The sequence below is a fragment of the Peromyscus leucopus genome, chromosome 14, assembly GCF_004664715.2.
Source record: "Peromyscus leucopus breed LL Stock chromosome 14, UCI_PerLeu_2.1, whole genome shotgun sequence".
NCBI classification, from domain to species: Eukaryota; Metazoa; Chordata; class Mammalia; order Rodentia; family Cricetidae; genus Peromyscus; species Peromyscus leucopus.
Window position 1 is genome coordinate 45,323,364 of NC_051075.1, and position 21,482 is coordinate 45,344,845.

General features: G+C 37.8%; 1 protein-coding gene across 4 annotated transcripts in view; it reads left to right on the forward strand.

Moving 5' to 3' along the window:
* Fut8 (fucosyltransferase 8) overlaps nucleotides 1-21,482 on the forward strand; it is a 222,603-nt gene that overhangs the window by 189,021 nt on the left and 12,100 nt on the right. For all 4 annotated transcript variants that reach the window (XM_028876080.2, XM_028876078.2, XM_028876079.2 and 1 more), the window contains exons 8-9: nucleotides 10,525-10,771; nucleotides 12,378-12,554. In XM_028876080.2, coding sequence (XP_028731913.1) covers nucleotides 10,525-10,771; nucleotides 12,378-12,554 — 424 coding nt within the window. The remainder of the gene's footprint in view (nucleotides 1-10,524; nucleotides 10,772-12,377; nucleotides 12,555-21,482) is intronic.

A 21,482-nucleotide genomic window follows, 5' to 3' on the forward strand; every position in this document is an offset into this window, starting at 1 on the left:
TGATGGATTTGAGGCAGGATTCCTGTTTTCTGAAGTAGTATGTGAGTGATGAGAAGGTTAGCGATATCTAGGTAGCTTTGTAAATACTGTATGCACGTTCCTAAGTATTCAAGGTGTTGAACTGTTATCTACAACCGGTAAAGGTATAAAGGCAGAATCTGAGTAGTATTGACTGTTTTACATCTTAAAAATTGGAAAACTGGTGACATCACAAACCTCAAAATTTACACGTAACTCTGAAATTGTTATGCTGATGGTAGACTCACTTATAACCAAATGATAATTTCCTACATCAGACCGTGGGGTCCTTGTTAAGTACACTACTTATAGATGATTAAAATCATTCATTTGTTCAATTAAGCATTTATGCTGTACTAGTTGCTGAGATAACAAAGAAGGAATTATGTCACTGAGAAGGAACAAAGCATTTGGAGAGAACTAGCTTTGGAATTTCATCCCTGCTGTTATCTTGTACTTGAGATGAAGGTGGAAATACTGTCAAGTGGGTTTGAGATAAGCCAAAGCTTTGTAGCTTTTTGATAGTTAAGTGTCTCCAGGTTGAGCAGCATGCTGTAAAGAGTGGAAAATAGTGGCCATGGAGGGGAAGAAGGTTCTTGCCCAGATTCTAAAGTAAGTTACACTGACGGGGCTCCATATTTTCAGCTTAATTAGAAATTTCATGAGAAATATAATTATCAAGTTATATAGTTACAATTTTCCTATAAATTTCAAAGCAATGACAAACCAAAACCTGCTTCCCGCAGTACCAGACATTCCCTGCTTGCCCTATTTTCTACATGCGTTTTCTTCCTCCTTCCACTTTCTGATCTCTGTTCGTTAAGGTTTGTGCATTTTGCTTGGTAGCTCTTTGTATTCTTGTGCAGATATCCGCTGCCCTTCCCCCGGTAAACAGGAAAGGTGCTCATCTCTTGAGCACCATCTTACAGAGTTTGTCCCAGCTGTGGCACCATTTACCGCACTGGTTGTAACATTAGCTGTCTGTCTCAGGGGAAGTGAGTGACTTGTCATCAGGCTTAGTGGCACATGCCTTTACCCACTGAGCCATCTCATCAGCCTGGCAATACCCATTTTATAAGTAGCCCATAGACTAGCAACCTCTAGGCAGTGATAGGCAGAGATATGGTGTATATCTTTCTAAGTATCTATAGGATTAGCAACTTTATTTCAGAAATTCAGAATGACCATAGGGAACATTCTATGTAGTATCATGGTCGGATAAACCTCCTTGGCCTTTTTCTTTTGACACTGTCCTGTTCACCTCATTCTAAACCCCCAAGATAGACCATGGTTTCTGTCAGCTGCTCTTCTAGTCTCCAGTCCAGGACACCAAGGCCTGGAGTGCAGTTGCCTTTACAAGGCGTTTCTGTTCTTAGTAAAAGCAGTGAGCACCTCATCAGAATGTGACTCAGTCATTCCTAGGGTGTGATACGCTGTCTTTAGAATGTTGCCAACGCTGTGCTGTGTTTCAAGTGATTGAATTTAGAGCTTTTCCCTCAATTGGTTGAAGCCTTCATACTGGCAATGACAATAGTCTTTTGAGTTGCTGCCTAAGTAAAGCAGAGATAGGACTCACATGGCAGGTGACAGTGCCTTATTTTTGTTCAGAAAGCAATCGCTATCCACTAATGTGTTTGGAAAACAAAAGAAAAGTAGACCAGGTGTTGACTTGTTAATAGCTTATCTTCTGTATTTTAAATGAGAAGGGATCTCTGTCATTAAACCAGGATATAAATATTTATATTGTTATTGTTATAATGCCAAAGAATAGACCTCATACTTTTTTGCTTTTTATTTATTTTTGTAGACGGCCATATTTTTATTCAAATAAAACAATTTAAGAGTTCTCCATACAGTTAGAGGTTTCACTATAGCTAGTTAGTGTTCAGACTTAATCTCCTTTTATTCTTGACTTCTCTGTCAAGTCTCAGTTTAGTAAGAATTAAATTTAATCTGTTGTATTTGGACATATACTCTTGAAGAAAATGTAAATCCCAGAAATCTAGATAGTCTTTGTAGATATAAGTTAAACATAAAAAAAAACCCTCTTATTGAAATATGAGCAGAATTTCTCAGCACCTTAGACAATTAGCTATTTCTGAGCAGAGCAGAGTTTTGGTCAAGTTGGGCAGTAACATCAAATTTCCTAATATTTAAAGAGCCGAAGTCCCTACTGTTTAGCTTGATCATTTGTTGAAATATTTGGAAAGGATAAAAGCCAAATATTTTTTATTGTCTGTGGTAAACAGCATGAATAAGACATGTCTTGGGTATAAAGCAGTCGCTGAAATGAGAGTACTGCCATGTATTTTTCAGAGGATAGATTTTGGCAGGTAGTCCCTTCTGGACCAAACTGTAGTTGCTTCTTGAGAATTTTTCAGCAGAATTCACTCAAAGATAAATAACATTTTAAGAACAACTCTGCATTTAGTATTGTGTTTAGCTTTCTTTTTTTTTTTTTTTTTTTTTTTTTTTTGGTTTTTCGAGACAGAGTTTCTCTGTGTAGCTTTGCGCCTTTCCTGGGACTCACTTGGTAGCCCAGACTGGCCTCGAACTCACAGAGATCCGCCTGGCTCTGCCTCCCGAGTGCTGGGATTAAAGGCGTGCGCCACCACCGCCCGGCGTGTTTAGCTTTCTTGTATGTATGTGTAAGGGGGATGCATATGCATGTGTGTCGGTATCAGACACTCCCTTAATCGTTCTTCAATCATTCTCCATCTTTTTTTGTTTTGTTTTGTTTTTTTTTTGAGGCTGGGACTTTCATTGAACCTACAGCTAGCAGATTCTTCTAGACTAGCTGGCCAACAAGCCTCAGCTCTTTACGTATCTGCCTCTCCAGTACTGCAGGCGTGTACAGTGTACAGCTTTTTATGTGGGTGCTGGGGATCTGAACTTAGGTCCTCATACTTGTCCAGCAAGCACTTTACTTACTAAGCCATCTCTCCAGACCATGGTGCTTAGCTTTCCATGTGCTGCATCTCATTTCATTCTTCAAACAACTTGATAATATATCATTGATGATAATAACTTTCTGCCCCAGTTTACATTACTAATGCCATTTTCCAGATGAAGAAACTAGATGAAGTTAAATATATATCATTTGAGGTCACACAACTGTTAAGTGATAAGGATTAGACATTAGTGTTTGTGATTGCAGTGTTTCCACTCTTGTGTGTGTTAGAGTCCAGGTACCGTGTAAATTGAAATTTGCCTCAACATGTTTTCCTTGATTCCTCTCCCTCTTCCAGACACTAAAATGCAGGAAGTCTGTGATGGCATCTAGCAGCTATACCATTCAAAGTAACTTCTACAAATGAAGCAGGGTAGAAACTGAGGGAACGTTAATGTGACGTGAGAAGCAAAGGATGTCCCTCAACCCCAGGATCTGTTGTATGTTTCTCATAGGCTAAGAATCAAGAAGTTTTACACAACTGTGTAGCATGTGAGGGAATCACCAAGAAGAGTGCCTGTGTAAAGACTCTTTTTTTCTAAGACACATCTCAAGAGTGTTAAAACAGCAAATGAACCATGGCTTGCTTATGGCCAAACTGCATGTGGTTTTTGAGTTTAGCGTTGTCAGCACACTCCCTCATCTTTAACCCGAACAATATACCTCCTTAGTTTCATTACAGAGAAAATTCTTTAAGATCAGAAAACAAAGTAAACAAGCTAATATGTTTTTACTTAATTTTAAACTTTGCTTAATCTTTGAAACTAGCTGTGAATTAATGTAACTTCAAAAGTATTATTCTTAAAATCTCCCCTCTCTTCCTCCCCTCACACTTAAATCTGAGTGTGTACTATCACTTATCCTTATTTAATAAACCTGAGTTTGCTTCACACTGACTCATCTGGAAATGCTCTTCTGCTATTTAAGTCAAGATCTGGGCAAGACCTGAGTGGAGATCCTTGAGGGAGAACTCCTCCGGCATTACAGCCAGCAGCATTAGCCTGACTCTCCCACTGCTGGGAATAGGAAGGGAAGAGGAAAATCGCACTCTGTCTGTTTGCCTATAGAGGTAGTGAAAGAAACTTCTTTTTGAGGCTTGAATCTAAGAGGCAGACAGCTATTCTAGCCACTAAAAGGATGCTGATAATCTCTTTCCCTCAAGCAAAATATATATCCCATGTTTTTCTCAAGCCTTCTGAAGACTTCTCTTGCCGTTCTCAGTCTTAGAGTTTTGACTTAAGAAAGACCACCCCCCCACCCCCAACCCCCCGTACACGTGAGAGGGATAGGGAGTGTGTAAAATTAACAGTAAGAGTGTTTGAAAAAGCTACCTGGAAACCTTATTTTATATAAACCTATTTTACTAGAAGCTCATATACAGAAAAAGATTGTAAGAGCCAGAGGTCTGAGAGGACCAGAGAAAAAGTGTCTTGTGGATGTGACAGGACCATTGTACTCATGAACTCACAACAGCTGTAGTTGCCTGTACAAGACAGTCAATGTAATTACATTACTTTCCCCCTTCTCTCTCCTTCCTCCAGCCCTTCCCTCTAACTCCTTGCATGTCCCTCCTCAAATCAATATCCTTTTTTCCTTGATACTATTACACACACACACACACACACACACACACACACACACACACACACACACACACGGATAAATATCTAAATACAACCTGATGAGTCCATTTGTGTTGTACATTTGCCTCTGGTTTAATGTTGGTGTTAGATAACCACTTAGGAGACTCATAATTAAAAGAAGCTAATTTTCCCTCTCTTGGCATTAATTAGTATCCTATAGTTCTTTGTGTACGGGTGGGACCACATGAGATTTTCCCCCTTTCATGTTGACTATCTATTGATACTGTCATTGTTCGGGTCTTGTTTATGCAGCCATTTCTAGGAGACACTGTTCACGGCAGACATCCTGGTATTCTAACTCTTAGAATTTTCTTTAAGGTTGTGGCACCTGGTAGGTTCACCACACTCCACTTGATAGCTCCACATTCGTGAGTGCATGGGCAGCACAAATTGGACTTGGTGGGTTGTTTTAAACAATAAAAAAGAGGACACAGAATTGGAAAGGGATGTGAAGGTGAGGGGTGGATTTAGGAGGAGTGGGGATGAATATGATCAAAATACATTGTATGGAAGTCTCAAAGAATTAATAAACATCTTGTAATTTTTTGGGTGTTGGGGGAAGGTTTGAGACAGTTTCTCTGTGTAGCCCTGGCTGTCCTGGGACTGCCTCATAGACCCAGCTGTCCTCGAATTCACAAAGGCCTGCCTCTGCCTCCCAAGTGCTGGGATTAAAGGCATGCGCCACCGCCACCCGACCTTCATATTATATTTTTAAAAAGAAAAAATCTCCTCCTAAATTTTGCTAATCTCTGAAGTAGCATTTATACCTGTCATCCCAAATCCTGTACCCTTAACATCAGAACCCATTCAATCATGGTATATGTTAAGCTGCTAAACCTTTTCTCCAGAGTCTAGCTGTGAAGAGCATCCCTTTCAAAGAGGCATGCTTCCAGAAGAGGGATCCACTAAGAAGTAAGTAGTTTCTGCCCTTACCAGAAAGAATGGCTTTATAAACCAGGGTCCTTGAGAAGAGGTGCATCATAGTCTGCTGCTGTAACAAAATACTGTAAGACTTGGTGGGATTAAAGCCACCAAGTCTTAACTTCTCACCATCCTGGAGACTACAAAATCAGAAATTAGAGTGCCTGTAGATATTTTGTCAGGTTCAGTTCCGCTTGAATGAGAATGGCCCCCATAGACTCAGGTTGGAGCACTTGGTCCCCAGTTGGTAGACCTGCTTGGGAAGGATTAGGAGATGTGGCCTCATTGGAGGAGAGATGTCACTGGGAATGGCTTTGAGGTTTCAAAAGCCACATGACATTCCCATTGCACTCCCTGCCACCTGCTTGCAGTTCCAGAGGTGAGCTCTCAGCTCTTCCTGCCACCATCCTTCACTTTGGCCCCATGGACTCAATCCCTCTGGAACTGTAAATCCAATTGAACAATTTCTTGTGAGTTTCCATGGTCATAGTGTTTCCTTACAGCAGTAGAAAAGTAACTAAAACAGTATCTTTTTGCCGTGTCCTCACGTGATGGAAAAGGTAAACAAGTGACATCAAGTGGGTTTCTTTTATAAGGATACTAATATTGAGGGTTAGAATTTCAGTGTTGGAGTCATTCCCAGACCAGTGTCATGGAGCGGTTCCCCGATTTAGATCTTAACAAACATTTAGACCATAGTGTAGAGGCAGTCTTAAAAATGAGTCTCTCACCTAAACAGTAGTGATCACTGGTGATTTGGGTTGAACTAAGCCATCCATTGTATAAAGCACAGGCTAGTTGATGCTGATTGCTCACAAGTGAGTGGTATTGTTAACTTCTGTATAGATTATCCACATAGAACATCCTCTTGCTGGAAGGTTGACTCTGTATTTTCTTCACAGTAGTCAAGTCTCAACAGATTGGTCAGAGGCTCTGTTCGCAAATCATTTCCATTTTAAATGTTGCTTCAAAATGGTCGCTGATTGACATCACCCCCCACCCCCCCATGCACACTGTTCTTTTTCACCACAACTTTGACGGTGTATATTAATCATCCTCCGTGTTTGTGCTAACAGCCATCCTAATGTAGTTTTCATTTGGACTTTATTGTTGATTAGAGATGTTGAACATTTTTCCTTATAGTTGTCCATTTATACTTCCTTTTAGAAATCCATTGGATCCATTGCCTATTTTTTTAAAATCAGATTATTTGTTTTCAAATTCAGTGTTTGAATTCTGTGTATTTTAGAGATTTAGCCCCTTGTTGGGTGTGTGGTTTGCAAACATTTTTCTTGATTTGGGGGTTTTCTCTTCACTGAGTTGTTTGTTTTGCTATGCAGAAGCATTTTAGTTTGCTACAATCCTATTTATGTGTTTTTGGTTTTGTTGCCTGTGGTTCGGAAGTCTTATCATTAAATCATCACTGGGCTAATGTTGCAGAGTTTCCCCATTGTAACTTACTGTTTCTGATTTTATGTTTGTCTTTATCCATTTTGAGCCCATTTGTGTATGGTATGAGTCCATTTTCATTTTCCTGTATGCTAATATCTATTTTTCTTAAAACCATTTACAAAAGAGATACTCATGTGTGCTCTGGGTATCTTGACTGAGATCACCTGTCTGTAAACCCTCAAGTTTCATTGCTCACTGTGTCTGTTTTTATGCCAGCACCATTCTGCTTTGATTACAAAAACATTGTGATACACTAGGAAATCCAAGTGTAATGCCTTCGCTTCCTGCCCCTTCTGTTTGAGGATCATGTTGGCTGTTTAGGCTATTTGCATAGTTGCATACAAATTGTTTTTCTGTTTCTTTGAAAAATGACTTTAGAATTGAAATATGGAATACATTGCTATAGATCACTTTGGGTACTATGAATATTTTAACTTTAAATTTTCTAGCCTATGTATATGGGTATCTTTCCATTTATTTGTGTCTTCAGTTTCTTTCACTATTGTTTTATAATTTTCAATATTTCTATATTTCATCACATTTTTTAAATTTACCCTAAGTATTTAAAGGGTTTTTTTTTTTGCGCTATTGTACATAGGATTATTTTCTTAATTTCTTTTCAGATAGTTTGTTGATAATATTTAAAAGTATTACTAGTTTATACAACTTTACTGAATTTATTAATTCTTACACTGAAATAATCCAGAAATAGAAAGATCTCATTTATACATAGAATCTGCAAAAAAACTGATCTCATAGAGACATCAGAAGGTGGTGTCTAGGAGCTGAGGGAAGAAAAAAGGGCAGCTATTGATGAAAGAGGGCAAAGTTTCATTTATGTTGGAAGAAAAGTGATGTATTGCTAGGTGACCATGGTTGTTGATAATGTACAGTCCCCTTGGTATTCATAGGCTGCAGGAGATACCAAAACCCTCACATCCATAGATGATTGAGCCCCTTGTATTCAACTATATAACATTTACATACAACCTACACTTAACTAGATTACTTATAATGCAGAGAGATGCAAAGAGAAATCACTTCTTACTCTTTAAAACATAATTCATAAATAAATAAACCCTTTCTAATAATCTCTCTCTAACAGAAACCTGGCTGGGCTCAGAACTTCCAGTAATCAACAGTGCCCACATCAAATTTAGTAGCGTGGCTTGAATTTCAGTAGATTCATCATTATGGCTAACATCTATAAAATTCAATCACTTAGTATTTTAAAATGTGTGTGTGCGCGCACACACGCGTGCACATATGTATGTGTGCATGCATGCATGTGTGTAATTACTGAGGAAACTTAAGTTTTAATCCTTACTAGTTGTAAATTACTTGTGGTAAATTTTTTGATATTTTGCTAGAGTCTTTGTGAAAGCACATTTGCTAGTGGTGATGTTTTATTTATTTTTCTTACACTGTAAACAGTCCAATTTCAGTGAGATTTAGAACTGGAAATCTTGTAGTTTTTGCTTGGTGAAGCATGTCATCATTTTATATTCTAACTATACAGTGTTTGACTTATAATGTTCCTCAAATATTTGAATATAGTTCCACAATATTTGAACAAGTTAATGAATTAATGAAGGTAAGAACAAAGAATCAACAGAGTATAGTGCTCTAGCTGGAAGGTGTAGATACAGTTTCGTTCCATTCTAGAAGTTGTCAGTAAGGCTAGCGATAAAGAAATCGAGGAGGTGGTGCCTTCAGGGGATAATGTGTTCTCACTATGAAATTTAAGCTGCTTAGGCTGAACATTTTGAATAACCTTGTTAGGAAGAAGTAACAAAGGACAGCCCTACTAATTCTGCTCTTATGTAGGTATATATGTTTATGTGTATGGATGAAACTGGGTGCTGCTTCTTTCTTTCTTTTCTTTTTTTTATTCCCTTTTTCCACTAAGCCCAATGGCAATGCTATTTAAAGATATTTTTATTGTATAGCTGGCTTTGAACTCAGGATCCCCTGTCCCAGCCTCCTATGTGATGAGATGTTAAGCATGCAATGCCCAGTACTGGGACTTCCTTCCTTTCTCTGTGTTTTTTTTTTTTCTTTTCATTAAAAGTAACCACCTTTTCCCTTCCTCTTTCATTCTGTATTTTCTCTTTTGTTTGTGTCTTACCTCTGGTCATTCCTATATCTGGAAAAGCACCAATGACTTCCTTGTCTTAGGGAAGACTGGTAAAGGTTAATTTAAAATGCATCTTATTCTTTCCCCTCATACTCTTAATTGTAGTTTCTCTTCTGCAAAAGGTGCCCACTTCTTTCTTAGCTGGCATACTAGATGAACTGCATTGCTGATGTTAAATTTTTTATTACTATTCATTCATTCATACTTCAAAAGTCATATTTTGAAGACTTTGTCCTCAAAATCTTGAAATAACTTTACATACTAGAGAAGTAGAATATTACCAAGATTTTAAATCTTAGCTGTACTAAGCTGATTTTAAAATATGTATGCAGTTAGCTTTATTAGCTGTGTTCTAGATAATTTATTTTAAAATATTTTAATTTATATATGTTAAATATATAATATAATATGATATGATGTATATACACACATGCATATATACAGAAACAGACAGTTTCATAATGCTGAATACATTTTCAACATATTGTATGCTTATTCTTTACAAGTATATTGTTTCCTTAATTGTCCTGTGATTATGACCACATTTTAACTGGAATTATTTTGTATATTTATGTTACTATTTTCTATTATTAAAATTGTAACTCAATATAATTTTTTTTCTGTACAGTATTTTGGTCTTCTAGTTATTACTGGGTGATCTTTAATGTGTAAACTCTGAGGATACTGTCTGTCAATTGTGGTTTATTTTTTATCATTACATTATAAATTTAGTAGGACAGAATAACAATGGTGAATTCAAGATGAATTCTGAAAGCAATCATCTGTAAAATGATTTTCTAATCTCTGAACTTTACTATTGAGATAAATAAGGAGCAAGTTTCTATTATTATCATAATTGGATATATAGTAAGTCTAACTTAGCCAAGAAAAATATTTTTAGTTGTCTATTGTTTTTCTACAAAAGATACAGATGGCTTGATTTATAATTGTAATCCTTTGTTATTTCTAGTGTCTATGAGAAAAATGCAAGGGCCATTTGCTATAATGACAAGCTAGAAGTTGGAGGTACTTATTGTATAATTCCAAAGCAGTAATAACAAAACAAACAAACAAAAACATGAACTTGGTAGCTGATCGTGTCTGTCAACCATGTGGCTGTTACATACTTTGGATGCTGGTTACCATCCTAACTTGAGTATAAAGTGATAATATGATAGCGCAATGGGAACTTTTAGAAAGGCCATGGACTTGAGAGGAATGTTCAGCTCTCTCTCTTTTTGTTCTGGTACATTAGGCAGATATTTTGACTTCCTGTATAAAGTGAAAACCATAATGCTTTCTTAGAGTTGCTAGGAAGATACAAGTACTCCGAGTGGGTTCTGTTGCATGGTAGGTGGATGAGGAGTGTAGTGTAGTGACCATGTGTTTTGATGTTCCGTTAGGTGAAGTGAAGGACAAAAATGTTCAAGTGGTCGAGCTCCCCATTGTAGACAGCCTTCATCCTCGTCCTCCTTACTTACCCCTGGCTGTACCAGAAGACCTTGCAGATCGACTCCTAAGAGTCCATGGTGATCCTGCAGTGTGGTGGGTGTCCCAGTTTGTCAAATACTTGATCCGTCCACAACCTTGGCTGGAAAAGGAAATAGAAGAAGCCACCAAGAAGCTTGGCTTCAAACATCCAGTTATTGGGTAAGAATCTGCCCCCCCAACAGTAATATATAGCAGTAGTTGTGTTTACCTTTTACTGTAAATTTTATATAATTTAATAGTCCTAATCCCAGCAAAGAATAAAGGTTCTAAAACTTAAGAGACTTTGTTCACTTGGGGCAGCAGAGCAAATGGTGCAGCATGCCCCTCTGCTGGCTCAGATGCCCCTCTGCTGGCCCAGATGCCCTTCTGCTGGCCCAGATGCCCTTCTGCTGGCCCAGATGCTCCTCTGCTGGCTCAGATGCCCCTCTGCTGGCCCAGATGCCCTTCTGCTGGCCCAGATGCACCTCTGCTGGCTCAGATGCCCCTCTGCTGGCCCAGATGCCCTTCTGCTGGCCCAGATGCCCTTCTGCTGGCCCAGATGCTCCTCTGCTGGCTCAGATGCCCCTCTGCTGACCCAGATGCCCCTCTGCTGGCCCAGATGTCCCTCTGCTGGATCAGATGCCCTTCTTTTGTTTCTTCCTCTCACTTTTTATGAAGCTCCTCTGTTTTATTTTTATATTTCCAACTCCACCTCTTTCTTCCATCTCTTAGTCTTTATATGTAGAGTAGTTATTGACCCCTATTCTAAATGCTAGAGCTAAAGAAAGTACATAGTGAAATCAGAATATTAAATAGTGTTCATCTCCTGAAACTTCATTGAAATTCAGTGTGGCGAATTCTCCCTGCCCCACTTCATTTGTATAGAGCACATGAAACAAGTCCAATTTCCTGAAAGAAACAGTGATTAAGAAGAATGGAGGAAAGAAAAGATGACTGAATAGATATTCCTGTGGTCAAATTCACATCTGGACTATAGTCTGGCATGCAAAGGAAACAGGAGCGTGAAGATGGCCCAGTTCCCCCAGTGTACTGCAGCCCTCTCTCCAGATTCAAGACCCAGCCCTATCTGTGGCAGCACTAGGATGCAGGAGAATACTAGGGAGTCAGTGACTTAGCCATTTTAGGACAGTGTAAGTCTGCATCCCTCACTCCTTAACGTTGTGACTTTTCTTCAATATAAAAACAATGAGATCTATTTCTGTTTACATTTGATAGAGAAAAAATACAACAAAAAGTCTGTAATGGCTTGATGAACAACATAAAATAGCCAACATCTTTTAAAGGCTTGCCTGTATAAAACTGTAGGCAAAGTTCATCTGGGTCTCTGCTTTCTTAGATGACTTTAAATTCTGTGAACTGAAGTGGTAGTAACTCTCAGGGTAAAATGAAAAAAAAAATTAATAAATAAACCTTGGCATCAGATTGTTACAAGTAGTATCTTTAAGCTGTGAATCCTGTTATGATTTTGGTCTCGAAAACCTTAAAACTTAAATCTGTTGACGACAGGTTCCCATATATTCTTGGATATGCAAATTACTTTTTCTGTAAGAAAATATTTCAAAAAACCTTTAGTTAACTTTTGTATTGCCCTGTACTATTGAACATGCAACTATATTAAAGTATCTGTGAAGTGTTTTTAAATGGTTTTATATTTTCTAAGGTGAGAATAAATGAAAAATTGGTTGACTATGCCCCCAGTGCCGCCATGACTGGGGTACCGATTGAGTACCAGTACGTTACCAGTGCGCTCTCCACCTCTCCCCAGAGTCCATGTCAGACGCACTGACAAAGTGGGAACAGAAGCAGCCTTCCATCCTATTGAGGAGTACATGGTGCACGTTGAAGAACACTTTCAGCTTCTCTCGCGCAGAATGCAAGTGGATAAAAAAAGAGTCTATCTGGCCACTGATGACCCTTCTTTGTTAAAGGAGGCAAAGACAAAGTAAGTTAGACCAACTAGTGGTTCTGTAGTGTGATTACCTCTTATTGTTGAAGAGAATCCTTAATTCTGGGAACTTGGGATTCTTGTTGTTGCTAACTAATGGATTCCAAAATTCAAAGACTACATGAGCAAATATTGCCCTAATCAAGTCATCCCTTATCAGCCGTATCTGACGTAGTGTAATCAGAAGTCTAAAATAAACGCTGCACTACTGACTTGTGCAGCACCACCAGCAGTCAGTCATCTTAGACACATTCCCACACTTCTTAGTACCAAAGTTTGTTTTAACATACTAGAGTCGCCATAAACAAAACTTCCTAGACTGGGGCTTAAGTGGCAGAAGTCTGTGTCTCACAGTTCTGAAGACTTGGACGTTCCAGATCAAGGCGCTAGTGAGGTCAGTTTTACTCGGAAGTTTCTTAGTTACAGGTGCTCACCATCCAGTCCTGATACACTGTGTTGTTCAGGAATTCCCATTCTAGGGATGGAACAGACCGTTAGAATATGGTGTGAGTAGTACTACTGTAGGATTAGCAGAGTATTAAGGAGCACTTCGACAAAGCCTGGAGCCAAATTGGAAATTTCTTCTCAGGAGATCTGGGTCAGTAAAGTAAATAAAATATTTAAGTTTGGATGAAAGTAGAGGAAGAGAGAAAAATATAGTCTTAGCTTTGCTCAGATGCCATCTCCTCCAGAAATCATCCCTAAGCCTTTGGGCAGTATCCCTCCTCTGCATATTGTTGGTGTTTGGTTGAATACTTGTGCATTTCTCTCTCCTCCAGCACATTATATACACTTTTGATGCAAATTCCTAGCTGTGTTATAGGCCCAGCAAATACTGAATTGTTTACTTAAACAATTTGAAAGCATTTTGTTAGCAATTAATCGTTTAAATTGTTTTTCTATTTAATACACTGCTTGATCTCTTTTTTCCATTCGTTGGGGCTGGGAAAAAGAAACATTTAGAGTTAAGGCCTAAAACACAGCTATTTCTGCAAGTCATTGAGCACACATAGCCAGGAAACCCATCAGCCAAACAAGACTAAGTTAATGTAAGAGATACACATTAAGTGACCATTGAGCACATACATTAAAGCATTCATTGTTCAATTTAATGTGTATATATACCAGAGAAACAAGCAGTAATAGTTCACCATGTTCATTCATTTTGAAGCACTAGATTCAGTTTGTAACTTGGTTAAAGAAGGATATTAATGTTATCTGTTCTTTGACTTGTTCTTGAATGCATCACACACTTCTTTTTCCCTTGATTGGCAAAATAGTTCATGTCCATTAAAAAATACGGAAGTTCATAAATATAAAAACAAAGGAGAAATACTACCCACAATCCCATTACCAGTGATAGCCATCATTTAAATAATGGCATTTTCCTCCCAGAAATTTGTATAGTCACATTTTTTGTTTTTATTTTTTGAGATGGAGTCTCATGGGGCCCAGGCTGGCCTCAAGTTCACTATGTAACTGAGGATGACCTTGAATTTCTGGTTCTTCTGCTTCTATCCCAAGTACTAGTCCAGTTTCTGTCTTGCTGGGGATCAAATCCAGGGCTTCATGCCTGCCAAGCAAATACTCTACCAACTGATTACATCCCAGCCTTAGGTTTTTGTTTTTGTTTTTTTTTTTAAGTTTTTCAAGACAGTTCGCCTGTGTATTCCTGGCTGTCCTGGAACTCACTCTGTAGATCAGCCTGCCTCAAACTCATAGATTTACCTGCCTCTGCCTCCCAAGTGCTGGGATTAAAGAAGTACACCACCACTATTCTTTTGGTTGTTTTTTATTTTATTTTTTATATTCAGAAATTTGTACAGTTTAAACTATTTTTTTAGTTTAATATAACATTAGATCCATCTTCTTAGGTCCCTTAAAAGGTCTATTTATTTATAACTAACAATTCTGTATGCTTGGGGTGCAGAGTGATACTCTGAACTATTTATACAATATATACATTGTAGAAAGAGTCAAACTAGCACCCATTACCTTACCAATGTGTGTGTGTGTGTGTGTGTGTGTGTGTGTGTGTGTGTGTGTGTGATGCAAATGTTAAAAACCTGTTCTAGCAATTTTGAAGTACACATTGTTATTAACTGGGTTACCCTGAGGTGCACAGATCATTAAAACTTAGTCCTGACGCCTGAAACTTTGATCAACAGCCCCCCCTTCCCCACCCTTCCCCCTTTCCCTCTCTCCCTTTGACTTTTAGTAGCCACCTTTTTACCTTTTGTTTCCATAAAATTGACATTCTGAATTTAACTTAAGATTGAAAGTATATAATATTTGCCTTTATTACCAGTATGCCCTTGGTTTTTTTCTATCTTGTCAAAAATGACAATTTCCTTTTTAAGGAGACATGTATATGTATATATGTATGTATGTATGTATATATATATACACATATATATGGGTGTGGGTGTGGGTATGGGTGTGTGTGTGTGTGTGTGTGTGTGTGAGAGAGAGAGAGAGAGAGAGAGAGAGAGAGAGAGAGAGAGAGAGAGAGAGAGAGAGAGAGATTGAGATTTTTTTCTTTATTTGTTTGCTGATGGGTATCTAAGGTGCTTCCATATCTTGGCTACTGATGTGAAAGCATCTTGGCTCCTGAAATGAACATGAGAATAGAGAGATTTGTTTACTGATTTGTTATTTTGTATATGTGCCCTATGATGAGATTGTTGGATTATCTGTTTTTGAATTCTGAAAGAGCCTTATTCATTAAGGTCAGCCCTTGTTGATGCCCCCTCCCCCCCCCCCCCAGTGTACAAGGATTCATTTGTACCACAGCTTGACTGACACTTGTTCCTTCTGTCTTTTGTTAACAGACATTGTGAAGGGTGTGAGGTGACATCTCATTATGGTTTTCATTTGTGTTTTCCTGGTGCTCAGAGATGCTGAGCACTTTTTGTATTCTTTACCATATATAGTTTAGAAATTAATCCCTTATCAGGTACATGGCCTGTGTGTGTTTTCTCAGTCACTGGGCTGCCTCTGCAGTGTGTTGTTTGCTTTGCAGGAGCGTTTTAGTATGAAGAATCCTACTTGCTGTTTTTATTGCCTGTGGTTTTAGAGCCTTGTCCTAAGACATCGTTCCCAAATCAGCGTCATGGAGCTTTTTCCCAATGTCATCTCAGTAATGTGTAGTTTCCTGTCTACACTGAGTTCTTTTATAAACATTTTGAGTTAGGTTTCTTTTGTTTTTAACAAGCATCTCTTTTCATTTTTCTGTGTGTAGATATCCAATTCTCCTAACATTCTTATTAGACAAACTGTCCTTTTTCTATTGGATGTTCTTGGAAAATTGGTTTATAGATACTTTGGTTTATTTTGGAGTTTTCCACTTCACTGGTCATTGTGTCTGTTTTTATGCCAAAACCACATTATTCTGATTACAACAACTGTGAAATATACTTTGAAATTAAGGAGTATAAGAACTCCAGGTTGGGGGATTTTGCTCAAGATTGCTTTGGACTTTAGATCTTTTCTGGTTCTATATAAATTGTAGGCTGTTTTCTACCTCTTTGGAAAATGACATTGGAATTTTGGTGGGAATTGCATGGAATCTGCTGGTCACTTTGAGTAAAGAAATTTTTAACAATATTATTGAGATTTGTACTTTTTGGGTTTTAGTATCGTTCAGTATTTTATGCTTTTTAGCAGCTAGATCTTTCACCTACTAGGTTAATTTTACTCTCAAGTATTTTATTTGGTGCTATTATAGATAATATTGGCTTCTTAATTTCATTTTGGAATAGCTTTTGGCATATTTAAATACTAGTGGTTTGCTTGCTTGTTTGTTTGTATTTTTATTTTATAACCAACAACCTATAACTTTAATAGATGTATCAATCAGTTTTAAAACCTTAGTGGCCACTTAAGGTTTCCTAATTATAAGACCATGCCGTCAGCAAACAGATATCTCACATATTCCTTTCCTGTTTGAATACCTCTTTTGTTAGTAGGGGGAGAATGTCTACCAGTAGTAACCCAGACTGGCCTCAAATTTGTAATTCTCCTGCCTTAGCCTATTTTCTTATTTTTTATCTTAGAGAAAAGTTGTCACCCTTCCACTATTCGGTGTGATGTCATTTGTGGACTTGTCATATATGACCTGTGTTATATTGTTATATATTCCTTCTTATGCTTTTTGAAAGTCTTGCCATGAACAGATGTTGGATCTTGTCAAATGCTTTACCTGTATCAATTGAGATAGTCGTGTGGGGTTTTTAATTGATGTTGCTCTTCCGTTACTGTGATGGATCATGTTTACTGACTGTTGTGTGGTAGTTCACCTTCACATCCTCAGGACAAATCTCATTTGATCATGTTTTTTAAATGCACTGTTGAATTTAATTTGCTAGTATTTTATAGAAGTTTTTGTATCTCTGTTGATCAGGAGTACTGCTGTGTAATTTTCTTGTATGACTTTAGCGGTTTTACTCTTAGGATATTGCTAGCCTCATAAAATATGTAGAAGAAATTCCAGCTGTGGTAGCATAAACCTGTATGACAGTCAGAAGCTAAGGATGGAGGTGTGTGCATTCCAGGCTATCTGGGTTTTGTAACAATTCTCTGTCTCAAGACATATAAAAGAGTTGGAAAGTTGTTATTCTATTTTTTAGTATTTGGTAGAACTTAGCCATGGAACTTTGATGGCAGACTTTTTATTACTAAGTGTCCTACTTGGTATTATTCTGTTCAGATTCTCTACTTTTCCTTATTTAGTCTTGGAGAGTTGATGTTTTTAAAAAGTCATCCATTTCTCCTAGGTTACTCAATTTGTTCATAGTAATATCCATAGTATTTCTATAAATGGTATGAGTTTATTATTATTATTAATTATGTGTATATGGTGTGTGTGTTGGAACACTCCTGTGCCACAGCTTCCATATGGAGGTCAGAGGACCGCTTGCACCTAAACATGGCTTCCTGTGATGTAGCTCAAGTTGTCAGGCCTTTGAGCCAAGCTCCTTTGTTCACTGATAAGTCTCACTAGGCAGTTTTATGTTTCCTCTTCCCTAAATTCTTTTGAATTTCCTTTTGTTTCTTCATAAGTCTAAAAGGTTTGTTGATTTTATCTTTTCAAAAACTCTAACATCTATGATCTTTTCAATCATTTTTCTAAAAACTTCTATTTTGTTTATGTCTTTGTCTTGGTTTGTTCTTTGTCTCATTTCTTGAGCTACAACATGAGCTTGTCTGTTTGAAGGTTTTCCTCTGTGTTGGTGTGGTTTATTGCTATGAACTTCCCTCTTAGGACTGCTTTGGCTGCATCTGGTCATTTTACCCTTCTGTGTTCCCGTGTTTGCCTCAAGATATTTTGACTTCTTTGACCCATCATTTCAAGAGTATTTTGTTTAATTTGTACATATTTGTGAGTTTTACAAGACTGCTTCTGTGACTCATTTCTAATTAAATAACATTATAAGCAGAAAAAATTATACTTGTTTTATATCCAATGTAAGCTTTCTTCAGAAGAATATTTGTGTACGTTTGAGAAGAAAATACATATTCTGTTGCTTTTGAACAGAAGACACTGTAAACATACTAGGTCAATTTGGTCTGAAGCATAGTCCAAGTCCATGTTCTGTGTTGTTTAAGATTTTTCATGTGGGGATGTGTGTAGTGTGTGTGTGTGTGTGTGTGTGTGTGTGTGTGTGTGTGTGTGTGTGTGTGTAACGTGTGGGTTCCCACAGAGCCTGGAAGAATGTGTTAGATTCCCTGTAGATGGAGTTACAGGCAGTTGTGAGTTACCTGGTGTGAGTGTAGAAACTGAACTCGGGTCCTCTGGAGGAGCTGCAAATGCTTTTAACAACTGACTTGTCTCTCCAGCCCTCCAAGTTTTTCTTTTCTTTTTTTTTTTTTAATTGATTTTTCTGTCTAGAACTTTCCAGTGTTGAATGAGGAGCATGAAGTTGCAATTGTTTCTCCCTCTGATCTTTGATGCTACTATGTGTATTTAGTTGATCTAATATTTATCATTATAAATTTGTAATTTTAATAAGTTATATAAATTTAATTTTTAATATATTCATAATTTATAATAATTATAGTTGCTTTGGTTTAGTTGAGACAATAATTTGTTGTGTAGCCCAGACTAGGCTTGAATTCACAGTGTTTTTGCCTCAGCCTCTCTGGTGCTGGGATCATATGTACATGACACTATGACCAGCTTTACAGTTGTTACAACCTCTTGAGAATTGACATCATTTTACATTGAGCTGTTTCTCTTGAAGTTTCAGCTGATCAACTGTAGATGTTGCTGCTTTGTCTTAGTCTCCGTTTGCTTGGAACATCTTTCCCCAGACCTTGTTTCAGTCGTGGAGTGTCCAGTGATGATGGATAAACACCGTGTTTAATGACTGTGTACCCGCTGTGAATCTGCCATTGACTTGAGCAAGAATTTTCCTAAAACTGGGTAGTTAGGTTATTTCCAATGTTTTACTCTTATAAATAATGACACAAAGTATGTCTAAAATAACTACTTTATTTCCTCAAGCTGGGTTTCCAGACTTTGAACTATTTAGATAAAAGGGTATAAACATTTTACAGCATTGGTCCAATCCCACACATGACATCTTTATGCTGAGCAACAAGATACAGTTGGAAGTATCTCCTTTATTGTGGGAATATTAAAGCCTGTATTTCTCCTTTGTACTCGGCACCTTTAACCCCCTCCTTGTAGTGGTCTAGGCAACAGTTTTCTCTGTGTTCTATTATAAATTCACTGGTAACACTTCATGCATATTTTTCCACTTTGGAAATCTTTTCATTTTAATTTCCCAAGTCATTTCTAATATATTAATCAGAAATTTAACTGTCATTTCTCCTCATTCTTTTACTTAAACATTTCCACTTTGAATTAACTCTCTTTAGACCTCTTGTGATGGGTTTTGATACCTAAGCAAATCATAAAACCTCTGCTGCTCCTCTTAATAAGAGACCAAAAGCATTCATTTATCCAGCAACAGATATAACATGTCCAGAGTAATATTGTAAGAACTTTATGCTTTAAGGTTAGATGAAAATTCAAATTTCAGTGATTCGTGGACTTCACACTGTAGGAAGATAAGCCATCTTCTAGGTAGTCTATCTGAAGAGGCCGTCAAGAAAGCACTGCCCATCTAGCTCTACAAAATCTGTTGTCACTTGGCATTACACCTCAGGTTTCTTTCGTCCACGAAGTTTTATCACTGGCTTCCCAGGAACTGTAGCAGCCATTGCTGAGGTACCAATCACTATCTCCCTTAAATAACTTACAGTAGAGAATTTAAAATCACAGAATCACTGGCAGTCAAAGAGTAAGAAGTACCAACCTTATCCATCAAAGATTGTTTTTTAAGGTAGTGAAGATTCAGAGTGAGGAGGAAATTGAAAGATAAAGGCTTTATAAAAAAGCTCCCAACTAGTTAGGATATTGGTGTACCTGGGAGGCTGAGGCAGGTGGGATTGTAAGTTTGAGGTCAGTGTAAGCTACATAGTGAGTCCAAAGCAAACCTGGACCATTTTTTAAAAGGAAAAAAGTCTCCCAAATGACATATTTGCATATTTTGTTTGTTCTTCTTTATCAAACATTCTAAATGAGTTTTTCCTAACATTAGGTACTTTGAAATTAATAGAGGGAAGAAAGTATTTGAGCATTTTGTGTGGTATATAAATGTAGCTGTTCTTTGAAATGAAGAATCAGCAATGAATGATTTTTTTTTAACTCCTATAAGATACAAGTTATGGCACAAGACACTTAGAATACAAAGGCAAAAAGAAGATAATACATGGCTCCTTATCTCAGAGGATATACAAGTGGTAGACAGTGTGTACATATGACAAATAATTACAACATAAAGAAGTGTCCTGAAGGAGTTGTGTACCAGACACATAGAAAGTAAGACAAGTGTCTTTCCACCTGCAGACCAACTTTAGGAAGTTCAGTATTAGTTTACAGCTGCAATCCAGTTAGTCTTTTGTGGATGGTATAAAGATAAGTTTTTATAAGATGGTAAAAGAAAACCATTACCATTAGCAGTGTCGGGAACTTCTAGGTAAAAGAAGCCCTCTGCTTACACAGCTGAGAGCAAAACCCCGATTCTGTGTGTATAGACGCTTCCACTCTGGTCCCAGGATTTGCTTTATTTTTGTTTTTCCTTCTCCTAGTCTTCCTTCATGAAACTCACACATATAGAGAAAGACATGGAAGCCATCGGTTCCTGTTGGTCTGGTTCTGTGGCAGGGCTTTAGGTTAGGAAAGCCCAGGATGTTAGTGTCACTGCGTAGTAAAGGCGTCACTCCTTTACCGGTTCCACTGAGTTCCAGACTGCAATGAGATTGGCGTTATTCAAGGTAGACCCAGAGTGCTCTTGTCGGCTCTCATTCCCTGCCTCTCTTGTGCATTTGCAGACATATTTGTTCCTGTGTGTGTCTCATTCCTGGGTATGCAGCTTCATGGAGATCATACTGAAAACATTTAACGTTTTCTTTCTAGATGAATGTGACACTTTCTTCACCTCTCTGATGTTGACCTGGGAAGGGCAAAATGTTAAAATCAATGAATAAATAAATAATAAGGCCTACTAGGTATGAATACTACGTACAGTGTAAAGAGTGCTCAGGGACTTTGCCTTTATTGCCATTTTATCAGCGGCGATGAAATAGTAAGAAACCTGAAGCACTTGTCTGGGGATTAGGATAAAGTCTTAGACAAAAGTAGTGCTCACACATGCATGCATTTAGTCACAGCGTTGTATGCACTGCTAGGTCCTATCGTGAGGAAAAATAAGACATGAGCCTAACCTTGGGGAGTACTGTCGAGAGCCAGAATGTAAACTGACTCCTGATGTTTCAGAGTTTGTAAGTAAGAAGCATTATTATCTCAGGATAATACCCATTCATCCTCTTACTGTGCTCCTGATTCCCTGGTAGGTA